At 48.3% G+C, this 12,179-nt stretch overlaps 1 protein-coding gene across 1 annotated transcript; it reads left to right on the forward strand.

Annotated features, from left to right (window-relative positions):
• The first annotated feature begins 3,135 nt into the window (after positions 1-3,135).
• On the forward strand, positions 3,136-5,829 carry LOC119446503 (uncharacterized). The gene is made up of 2 exons (XM_037710941.2): positions 3,136-3,471; positions 5,576-5,829. Exons 1-2 carry the CDS (start codon positions 3,261-3,263, stop codon positions 5,782-5,784), a joined length of 420 nt encoding a protein of 139 aa, XP_037566869.1. The 5' UTR covers positions 3,136-3,260; the 3' UTR covers positions 5,785-5,829.
• The last annotated feature ends 6,350 nt before the right edge of the window (positions 5,830-12,179 follow it).

Below are 12,179 nucleotides of genomic sequence, written 5' to 3' on the forward strand. Positions count from 1 at the left end.
TGAGTGCGAGTCTAGCGTCTAATTCTTTGTTAGATATAATCAACTTACTTTATTATTATTACTGTGACTAGTATTCTTGGGATGCTTCACGCAGAAAGCAGCCGTTCAGGGAGGCTTGTCGCGTGTTGCACGCTCCACTGGAACACGCGGCAGCCCTCCCTGAATGGCTGTGTTCCGAGGCTGCCGGCAGGCAACAACACACGTTTATGCTAGCAAGTGTTGCACTGAACGACGCAGACCCGAAAATTCGATCTGAGAAAATTTAACCACAACAGAGCAATGGCTGAATAAACGTGGTACAGCCCAATTATATATATATATATATATATATATATATATATATATATATATATATATATATATATATATATTGTACTGAAGATTATTGGTGCCGGCACGGTGAAGTGTGAAAGAGGAAGTCGACGAACTAGTAGTGCACGCTCGATCGGTGTCCAGCTGAGGCTGCTCCGTCTTCTTATACTTCGGTCAGACGCCCTGTGGACTTACAAGAACATCCCGTGACATTTGGTGGAGGTGCTGGGTTCCCGTCTTCCCCGACCTGGAGCTCCGCAGCCGTACGTTGCCATCTGCGGCCACAATGACCGAAGACGCCGGCCCTTCGCAATCCTACCGGACGGACGGACGGACGGACGGACGGACGGATAGATAGATAGATAGATAGATAGATAGATAGATAGATAGATAGATAGATAGATAGATAGATAGATAGATAGATAGATAGATAGATAGATAGATAGATAAAGTTCATAGTTCAAATAACGCGCTCGCACCTGGCTCTCTCGACATCACTGGTCTGAGCATCGTGTCGCAGAAGACACGCGGTAGCAGCTGTCGACCATCGTTCGATTGGCTCTTAGGGTTGTGGCCAAGGATTGAATAGTTGTCTCATTTTTTATTATTAACTGCTTTGCTAGTGTCTGTGTTATTTAGCTAGTGCATTTTTTGATAATCAGACGAGACAGATGCCCCTTTCGTCACCAGGGCCAGGGGCTTTCCTCTGGTCCGCCTCTATTCCCTCGCAGGATTTACCTGTGGATATGTTTCTGCGCAACGGCGTCACATCGGTTCACGTGGCTCTTGTCCCAGCCAATGATGGCATCATTCGGATGAAGAATCCAAAAGCGATTCAGGCGGAACTATGATCGGTGACAGCCCATTTCAAGAATATCACAGAGGTCCGCCAGCTTGGCATAGGAGGTATTCTCTGCTTTGCCCCAGACCAGCCCTGTGTACAAGACCTTCGTAAGTGTTCCGTGCTCGCTTCCAATCCGGTAAGCGCATTTTTCCCACCTCACTTGGCGTGTGTGAAAGGGCTTGTCCGTGGCGTCGATGTGAACATATTAGAGATTAGAGATGTTTTCACCGGCAGGTGCAATTTAACTTTATTGGTGTGGACGTGTGGTCGACAAGAACAGAATTGCTACTGAATCGGTCATTGTAACATTTGCTGGGACAAATAGACCAACAGAAATTAAGGCATGGCCCCTAATATATCGAGTGGAACCTCTATCCCCTCGTCTTCTCCAATGTGTCAAGTGTTGGCGTTACGGACACACAATGAAAAGATGTAGGTCTACTCCCAGGTGCCGAGTTTGTGGTTAGGACCACATACTAGCGAGTGCAAAAGTAAGGAAGAGAACTGCTACCTCTTGAATGAAGGCCACTCTGCTGATTATTCGAACTGCCCACGGCAAATACACGGGAAATACAAATTCTAGAAATAGTTGAACGAAGACGTTGTTCTAGCAGGGAAGCCACGGCTGAAATGCAGGCTAGATCACAAGGATATGCAGCTGTCACAGCCCGTCATACAGTGGCAACGAATGCGTCTCTTTCCATTTCTATTGCTGATGCTGCCGAAAGAGAGGGCCATGGAGCGCCTAGCTGGAAACCTTTGCGAGTCCTTGTCCCAAATCCTAACTAACCAGATGGCACAGATATTCGGCACAACAACAGCTATCAGCATAACTTCACAAGCTAGTGAGGTTTCCACGGCCATCAAATGAAGAGGTAGCTCCTAAACTCACGTCCCAAGATGATCAAATTGCTGGTCCTTCCACTGATGTCAACCAGAGTCATAGTGAAGGCATCAATGATGATGCACAAAGCTCAGATGAAATGGACATGGATCCCCGTACGCTAAAACGATCTACATCCTCTCTAAAGATCAACCACTACACTTATTCAGTCAAAGACCAAGAAATACTTGAAAGACAAAGAAAGCCTTACAAAGAAAGCTTTTTTAGAAGAAAGCATTTGACAATGACTCAGCGAAAAAGATGAACACTCAAAAAACAATGAAATGGGTTCCGACGTGAGTACTAAGTGAAGGAAACACTAAAGGTTGATGGTCGAATTCATAGTTATGACTCATGAGCATGACTAAGGCTTTCGCCTTAAGGTCTCTTATGTGTAGCTAAAGGGACTCCTGAGGACTCATAACATGAATGTCATGACATGCGTGTTATGTAGGTCATGAAAGAGCCGCCTACGTCTTGGTGCTCTCCTGGTCGTTTCGTTAACTTCGTAGGCTCCCCGCACACTGCTTCGCATAACATCGATTCCCACAGGGCGTGGGATCTGCCGGCTTTTTTACTCGGGGCTTGTCTGGCGATATCGCCCCTGTGTCAATTCTGCCCCTAGAAATTGAAACCATAGAACAGTATTTTTTAATATGTCGCCGGTATAAATGACAAAGAAAAAGACTTCTTGAAATTCCGCTGGCTAAATTAGGGGTAAATTTAACATCAGAAACAGTAATCACTTTCGGTGCCTCAGTACAGGGCTTTCGCCACATAGACGTATTTGATGTCGTTCGTGGTTTCATGCAGTCAACAAAACGAATAAAATTTTAAATCTTACTTTTACAATTCTCTTAGTTATATTTGAGTGTTCAATCATAGCATTAACATTATAAATTGTACTGTTTAGGAAAATTAATCTGTCTGTTTTGATTACTAAATTGCACGTACAGTAACTGTAATGTCTAGAAACAGTATCTAAAAGTTCAGGTGCCCAATTCTTTGCCAATTCCCAAGAGTGGGTTCGTGCCATGTTTTGAGGACAACATCATCATCATCGTTGCTCGCATCGCACGCGGCCCGTGCTTCCACGCAACGACGGCCTCTTGAATCGGCTGCCACGCGCTGTGAAGAACATAGCCGGCGAGTGGTCGCATTGGGGCGGTATTTTCGGTCGTCTTGGAAGCGGCACACTTGGTCTCTGGGGAAGCGGTCGCCATGAGTTGCTACTGCGAGTACGTACTTACGGCCAGCGGGATCCTGAAGCTGTTCCAGATGGTCGTTGGCGCCGGCATCGTGTTCCTGCTGAGCGAAGGCCGCCTGGACGCCAACTGCTACCTGACCATGCGCCTGGACGCACTCATCCTCTTCATCGCGTCCATCGTCTTCTTCTTCAACGCGCTACTCATACTCGTCTGCGTGCTGGTCGGTAAGTCGCTCCCCTCGTCCGCGGAAACGACTTTCGCAGAGTACGCGTCCGCGGAGGTCCTAAAACCAACGCCTCATTCACCTATCCATCACACGCGCTCGAAGGTTAAGTGGGAAAAGCACTTGTTCTGGGTTTAGTCGGTGTATATAGCCTCCGAGATATACAGCGCGCGTGCAACGTCGGAGTGTCGCAGGGCGTGTTTACCGTTAATAAAGGGGATAAGTTGTCCTCCACGTGACTGTATCACGAAGCTACAAAGGGAACCAATATGGTTTTATCAGTAATAAAGCATCGTATATAGTTGAAGCAAAATTCGCCTTGGTCCAGGGATCGAAGCCGGGACCAACGCCTTTCCAGGGCGGTCGCTCTACCATGCTCAGACAGGTGGTAGATCAGACGCGACTGTCCCGGAAAGGTGTTAGTCCTTGGTTCGATCCCCGGACCAGAACAAAATTTTTCTTCAACTACCAAGCTTTCCGAGATACCTGTACGCGTGTTTCCTTTGTATAGTTTCATGCTGCAGTCGGCTGGATGACTCTTTTTTTTTTTTTTTTCGTTCATGAACCTTCCGCCACCTTGCGGGCTTCCGCCGAACTGATTTGCCGTATTTAGCGTTCCTTTATAACGAAGGAAAATAAGATTACTTCGATTAATTCGAGAGGAACGCCTTCATTCGTAAACGACTGCCGTGTGAGTTGCCATTCCAGGATGTCAAGGTTGCGGAGAAGATTAAAGGCAGAACTGCGCGCGCGAGCTAATGGAGTCTGCCGTATTTTTTAAGAAGAGAAATTTACGAACTGTATCTGTGAAACATCCACCCAGCTGTACGATCCAGAGGTCGTCGAATAGCCATAGACTGTAGCGGAAATATATTTGCATGTTATTTCAAACGTTGCACTCGCATGTCGCCTCTTTTGTGCACGTATCCATGGAACACTTATTCTGGACACGTGTCCGTGTGCAGAATAAGAGACTCGGAAGTAACGGCCTGCGCACTTTGTGTTTCTTGCTGGGTACGCGTCCCTCTAGTGTTAGATATATGTGCGTGGGAAAGTTCACTTCGACACACGCAATTACCGGTGGATTTGATTGGCGGTTCGTTCGTTATCATGCTGCGCGTTGCTCTAATGTTCATATACACATCGACTCCAACATCTCCCCCGGCTCTGCCGATACGACTTGTGCTGCCTGCCGCCTTAAAAATAACCGAGGTTTTCTTTCTATTAACATCATATACGTCTTCTCCGTCACGCACTCTATGCACCGGCGGATAAAAAGAGAGTGGCGAATGAATGCTACAGAACTGGGCCTTGTCGCCTTGAGAGAGTATATGGAGAGGGAAAATAAGTCCTTTCAGTTTTCCTTCCAAAGCCTGCCCTACTAAAAGACTCATGGCCCATACCATAATTCTATGTGGTCATATGGGTTGATACGGGATTATATATATAACATATATATGGGATTATTGATACAGCTAGGGCGTATGGGGCCCTTTGGTGTTTTCTACAGGGTTTGTACGAGTATGCGACTGGCAGAAAAAGTCGTGGGGTTCTTTATATTGAGCTATTTAAGGCACACCACACAGTGAAAGGCTCCGGATTAATTTTTCACTTCCTGGGCTTCTACAATGTGGCCTGAAATCTGGGGGCGAAATGCAGAAAACACTCGTGCAATTAGATTTAGGTGCACGTTATAGAACCCTCCAGGTGGTCCAAGTTAATCCGGAGTCCCCCCACTACGGCGTGCCTCATAATAGTGGTTTTGGCACGTAAAACCCCAAATTTTATTGTGGCCTGAAATCGCAATTCACGGGCTTCTGCTTCCACCTCCTATGCAGAATCCTGCAGCCGCAGCCTATGTTAGCACTCACGACCTTGTGCGAAGGAGCTATAAGCTTTTTTTTTTTCTTTTTTCCCCCCGCAAGAGCTATTGAAGCAGTGTGTTTGTGCATTTTTTGTCCGTTATCCATAATCAGACATAGCCTTTTAGAATGTTGTGCTTCAGTTTGGGCTCCCTGAGCATCTTTCATGAGTACATGCGCGGGCTCGGGCATGCTTTGTCACCTTGAACTGGCTGTGAACTGCTGCGTCGCGCCTGTCTGCAGGCGCCCTGGAGATTCCCGGTTCGACGGTGTACCGGATGAACTACTTCATGGCCACCTTCATCCACGTGCCGACCAGCATCGCGTACTTGTGCATCGAGACGCGCATGGGCGTCTACGTGCAGGGCTCCATCGCCGGCGCGCTGGGCATCCTCAACAGCCTGATGTTCCTCGCGAACGCTGTCATGGCCTACCACCCGCGCGTCGTCTGAGAATAATAAAACGCCCGCCGCGGGCGCATATCGTCGCCCAAGCGCGTAAATGAGCCACGTGATGAATTTGTCACCTCTCTCTATATATAGACGCAGTACGAGTAGCGATACACGACCTTCATTAGACATCGCGCTCCGCATCCATTAAAGTGGTCTTTACTTCGCTTGCGGTAAGGCATTTAGGGGGCCAGCCAAAAGGCGTTGCGAAAGTGCACGATGCCGTCTTTATCACTGAGTCTGCTTTGCCTTTCAGAATTCTGCCGCAGCAAAAGTTCACACAGAAACTCCTCCTGGAGTATGCGTAAGCATTGTGCCACTTGCTCATCTCCACGCAGCCCAGCGTCATTATCAGCGTTCTGAAACTTGACCTGGTCAGTACAAACGACAGCGCTGCGTCGACACGAACTGATACGTACGGCGGCGCAAGGTGAATTGATAACGCAAGAAAACTGCTGCAGGTGGCGGTGTCAGATGCGCTAATGACGTTCCGATCATTATAAGCCGTTATCGCTCTTTAGCGCCTTGTCCATCCGCGTCCAACCATTATGAGCCCCGACCAAGCGTACTACGCCGGCGGCTGCGTATGTCGCGGCCGCGCGGATCGTATCACGAAAGCGATGCCGACAGAGTGCCGACTGCTGATAGCTTGGCGCGCTGTGTTCTCGCCGCTTCGTTCGCATTCAAGCGACAGGCAGCTCGAAGGGAAAGTCGCTCGCTGCTGCGGGCGCTGTCTTGAAAGCGATCGTCTTGCATGACGGACGGACGGTTTTCTCGTTGGGTAAGCATAGAAATGCTTACGCATTTAAAATGTTTGCACCCATTGGGGCTTATCTTGTCCCACAGCAATTATCGTCCTATACCTTGCTCACATTTCCTTTCTCTAACGCTGCGCGTCCTCTACTTCCAGGTCACGACGGAAGATACGCGTCATCAGCGTGACAGCAATCTCGACAGGAAAGTAGCGAGCACAGAGTTTGAGAAACGAAACGCAAGGGGCGCAGATGACAGTTATTGTTGTGGAACAAGATAAGCCTCAATAGAGTACGAATAGAATATAATAGAATAGAATCTGCCGCGGTAGCTCAATGGATATATTTATGGCGTTGCGCTGCTGAGCTTGACATCGTGGGTTCGACACCGGCCGCAATGGCTGCTGCATCCCGATGGGGGCGGAATGTATACACATATGACCAAGTGAGGCAATAAATGAAATGAAATGAAAATAAAATGAAATCATTGCCATTAGCCATAGTCTCCTCTTAGACCTTGTCTGATGATCAAATAAAGGAAAAATGAAAGAAGTATCGAAGTTTCGCCATAAGGACGAAGCAATGAATGCAATAGCCACATGTTAAAATATTATATGGAGTGTAAGGCTCGTAGCTGTAGTGGTGGTATGAATTGAAGTAAATGTAAGCTATAGGTAAAACGAGCTGTTGTGCTAGGGCTCCTTTTCTTTTAATCCTGTCTTAGGACAATTTAATTTATGTATATTAATTAAAGCCAAATTCTTTCTTAGCGACTTTACCACCACTTTTTCGGTATCGGGTATGTTCCGAACCTCTTTTCTGGGCCGATCTCGGAGGTAGTGCACAACCGCGCCAATAAACTTGCATCAATTTCAGGTTTGAGCTCTGTTATTGTTTCGCACTTTTAATATTTCAGTCCGAGAAGATTTAACATAAAAGGCATGCTCTGTCAGTGTTTTGTTCCATGACATTTGGTTGTATACGCTGTCATTCTCAAAATTCTGGGGAATAACTTTGTCAAGAATGTAAGACCTGGTATAAGCAACATTAGTGATAGAACGGTATGGCTACATAATCTGCATATACCGCATGTCATATAGCATGCATGTTCCTGAATACATACGCATCCTCACGGGGACGCCGAGGTTATGGCAGCTCGACGGTGTACTTGGAACGAACGGCTAAGGACAGGTGACAGCTACTGGACGGTGTACTTCGAACGAACAGTTAAGGACAGGGCCACGAGATACCGTTTTGTGTAGCCTACATACATTCTCAGGCTACTTACGGTCATTGTTATCTAATATTTTTTTTTCACTTAGCATTTTGCAAAAACCTCTTATGTGACGCAATGCAGTTGTGGATATACCATAAACCTTTTATCTAACTTATGCTTGAAAGAAACATGTACCGTCTCTCAACAATACAAAATAAAAATAATTCACCGACGATTGCAATGCTCCCTAATGCCAAATTTGAGCGCAGCTCTATACGTGTTTTCATTTCGCGTGTCAATATTATTGCGATAGCAATTATATGGACACTCTAAGCGGATTTCTGCCGTCGACGTCGACGTCGCAGTGAGGTTCCGTATGAAGTCCAACGGCGATGAAATCGTCGCCGCGCGCCGTATGCTTATGTGCAAGTGAAAGCGCGCGAGGGACGCGCGCTTTCACGGGGAGCAAGCGCACAGCTCAGAGCAAACGCGACTTCTTGCGTTGCGCCAAAGGCCGCGTGGTGGGACGAGAGGGAGGGAGGGGCGCCGACATTTAGCTGCGGCACCAAATGCGTAGTTATATAAAAACGTTGCGAGTCGAGAAGGTGGTAAAGACTTCCGATGCTGCTCGACGAGTGTCCCGTTCTGATCTCGTCGAAAACCTCCGAGCTGCCGCCAAAGGCACCGGCAACAGTCACCAACGCCGCGCGCGTTCGGTGCGAACGCCGGCAAAATGCCGACGGCGTCGACAACAGTTCTGCGCGTTGCTGGTGCTGCTACATGCCCAAGTTTATATAGCTGATAAAACTACTATCCTTACTCCGTATAGCTCTCTACTAATTTGCTATCGCAATTGATGCTTCGCCTTTCGGGTGAAACTGCGACATTTTTTTTGTATTATGATTATATAGGTACACGTTTTTTTTTATTAGGAAGAGAACGCTGTGAGTAGCGTAGCTGGCGAGGACAATCTTTCTCAAGCGGCACATTGCAAACGGAGCGATCTGTGGCGCGACCGCCTCGCTAATCGGGAGAGGCAGCGCGTGGGTGCCGCGGGGGCGCGATTCACAGCAGCCGCCGTGCAGCTCATGCAGCGCTCCGTTTCCATACAGTCGACGCGCGCTACTCTGGCGCCATATCGTAACCATCGTCGCCGCACAGTCCGTCTTGGGCGGCACTACGCTTTTTTTAAAGACGATAGTCTTTCTTGGGGAACTTAAACGCTGAAAATTTGGTCTGTCTGTCTGTCTGTCTGTCTGTCTGTCTGTCTGTCTGTCTGTCTGTCTGTCTGTCTGTCTGTCTGTCTGTCTGTCTGTCTGTCTGTCTGTCTGTCTGTCTGTCTGTCTGTCTGTCTGTCTGTCTGTCTGTCTGTCTGTCTGTCTGTCTGTCTGTCTGTCTGTCTGTCTGTCTGTCTGTCTGTCTGTCTGTCTGTCTGTCTGTCTGTCTGTCTGTCTGTCTGTCTGTCTGTCTGTCTGTCTGTCTGTCTGTCTGTCTGTCTGTCTGTCTGTCTGTCTGTCTGTCTGTCTGTCTGTCTGTCTGTCTGTCTGTCTGTCTGTCTGTCTGTCTGTCTGTCTGTCTGTCTGTCTGTCTGTCTGTCTGTCTGTCTGTCTGTCTGTCTGTCTGTCTGTCTGTCTGTCTGTCTGTCTGTCTGTCTGTCTGTCTGTCTGTCTGTCTGTCTGTCTGTCTGTCTGTCTGTCTGTCTGTCTGTCTGTCTGTCTGTCTGTCTGTCTGTCTGTCTGTCTGTCTGTCTGTCTGTCTGTCTGTCTGTCTGTCTGTCTGTCTGTCTGTCTGTCTGTCTGTCTGTCTGTCTGTCTGTCTGTCTGTCTGTCTGTCTGTCTGTCTGTCTGTCTGTCTGTCTGTCTGTCTGTCTGTCTGTCTGTCTGTCTGTCTGTCTGTCTGTCTGTCTGTCTGTCTGTCTGTCTGTCTGTCTGTCTGTCTGTCTGTCTGTCTGTCTGTCTGTCTGTCTGTCTGTCTGTCTGTCTGTCTGTCTGTCTGTCTGTCTGTCTGTCTGTCTGTCTGTCTGTCTGTCTGTCTGTCTGTCTGTCTGTCTGTCTGTCTGTCTGTCTGTCTGTCTGTCTGTCTGTCTGTCTGTCTGTCTGTCTGTCTGTCTGTCTGTCTGTCTGTCTGTCTGTCTGTCTGTCTGTCTGTCTGTCTGTCTGTCTGTCTGTCTGTCTGTCTGTCTGTCTGTCTGTCTGTCTGTCTGTCTGTCTGTCTGTCTGTCTGTCTGTCTGTCTGTCTGTCTGTCTGTCTGTCTGTCTGTCTGTCTGTCTGTCTGTCTGTCTGTCTGTCTGTCTGTCTGTCTGTCTGTCTGTCTGTCTGTCTGTCTGTCTGTCTGTCTGTCTGTCTGTCTGTCTGTCTGTCTGTCTGTCTGTCTGTCTGTCTGTCTGTCTGTCTGTCTGTCTGTCTGTCTGTCTGTCTGTCTGTCTGTCTGTCTGTCTGTCTGTCTGTCTGTCTGTCTGTCTGTCTGTCTGTCTGTCTGTCTGTCTGTCTGTCTGTCTGTCTGTCTGTCTGTCTGTCTGTCTGTCTGTCTGTCTGTCTGTCTGTCTGTCTGTCTGTCTGTCTGTCTGTCTGTCTGTCTGTCTGTCTGTCTGTCTGTCTGTCTGTCTGTCTGTCTGTCTGTCTGTCTGTCTGTCTGTCTGTCTGTCTGTCTGTCTGTCTGTCTGTCTGTCTGTCTGTCTGTCTGTCTGTCTGTCTGTCTGTCTGTCTGTCTGTCTGTCTGTCTGTCTGTCTGTCTGTCTGTCTGTCTGTCTGTCTGTCTGTCTGTCTGTCTGTCTGTCTGTCTGTCTGTCTGTCTGTCTGTCTGTCTGTCTGTCTGTCTGTCTGTCTGTCTGTCTGTCTGTCTGTCTGTCTGTCTGTCTGTCTGTCTGTCTGTCTGTCTGTCTGTCTGTCTGTCTGTCTGTCTGTCTGTCTGTCTGTCTGTCTGTCTGTCTGTCTGTCTGTCTGTCTGTCTGTCTGTCTGTCTGTCTGTCTGTCTGTCTGTCTGTCTGTCTGTCTGTCTGTCTGTCTGTCTGTCTGTCTGTCTGTCTGTCTGTCTGTCTGTCTGTCTGTCTGTCTGTCTGTCTGTCTGTCTGTCTGTCTGTCTGTCTGTCTGTCTGTCTGTCTGTCTGTCTGTCTGTCTGTCTGTCTGTCTGTCTGTCTGTCTGTCTGTCTGTCTGTCTGTCTGTCTGTCTGTCTGTCTGTCTGTCTGTCTGTCTGTCTGTCTGTCTGTCTGTCTGTCTGTCTGTCTGTCTGTCTGTCTGTCTGTCTGTCTGTCTGTCTGTCTGTCTGTCTGTCACCCGATTCAGCCACCCGGCCAAAATTGGACCACTTGCTTACCGCCCACACTACTTAAACTGGTACGGCTGTTCATACTTGTGAACGTTATCGATCACAAAGTAAATATTACGCATATCTGAGGCGCAACATCACTAGGTATTAGGAGGTGTGTTCCTTTAATAGAAAATACATAGATACGTAACTCTAAAGACCCTAGTTTCTTAAGCTGCGCTGAAAACGCCATGCTATGCGCGTTTTATTTGCAGCCCGTCGCTGCAGCCTCACGTGCAAGCACGCGCGAGCAAACGCCGCTGGCGCGCAGCGAAGCATAGACCGCTGCATAGACGGAACGCACGAAGTAATACATTTTAATGGTCGTACTTCTTGCGCAGCTTTTACAGCGTTGCACCTGGCCATAGCCTCCTCTATAACTTCCGTAGCGTTCATTTAATTAGGAATACATATTGTACTGGTTTTTGCGTTAGTAAATGAAAAATCAATGCGTTAGAAATGGCGTCGAATGCGTTAGAAATGGTGTAGGAAACGCTACGCGTTAAAAGAAGCCGACTGGAGCCGCGGCTCTGCCGCCGGCTTTAAGTCAACGGTAATAAAAGGTCCCAACAGATGGCGCGAGAGCAGGGCGAACGCGGTAAATTTGAATTGAATTCAGCAAAATCTCCATTGCATCCATCATGGGAGGAGTGAGAGGGGAGGGGAAGAGCGTGAGGGGTGGGAGGGTGGACAAGAGATGGTGTTACTTATCAGGGGTGGCAGAAGACTATCGTCTTTCGATGTCATTTGCAGCGAAGCAAGCAGATATGCGGCCAACTTTTTTCGCACGCTTTCGTTCCACCAACAACGAGAGCGGCCATTCGTCGCGGGATGATGATGATGCACTTTATTAAATAAAAAGTAAGAGTAGCAGTTGTGGAGAGGGTCCCTCAGTCCAGGGTCCCGCCGGGCACGTCTTTCATCGCTTCGGCGATGAAGGTTGCCAGGTACCGCTGAGCCAGCAAAGATGCTGCGCGAATCAACCAAGCAGCCGTAGTGGTAGGGGATAGGTCGGTGGATGTTGGGGGAGAAGGGTGAAGAGGAGGGCAGGACCACAGTACGTGAGAGCCATTGGAATGACCACCGCACCTGTGACATCGCGGAGGTGGTTCTTCCGCGATTGC

Source organism: Dermacentor silvarum, chromosome 3 (genome assembly GCF_013339745.2).
Source record: "Dermacentor silvarum isolate Dsil-2018 chromosome 3, BIME_Dsil_1.4, whole genome shotgun sequence".
In the NCBI taxonomy this organism is placed as follows: domain Eukaryota; kingdom Metazoa; phylum Arthropoda; class Arachnida; order Ixodida; family Ixodidae; genus Dermacentor; species Dermacentor silvarum.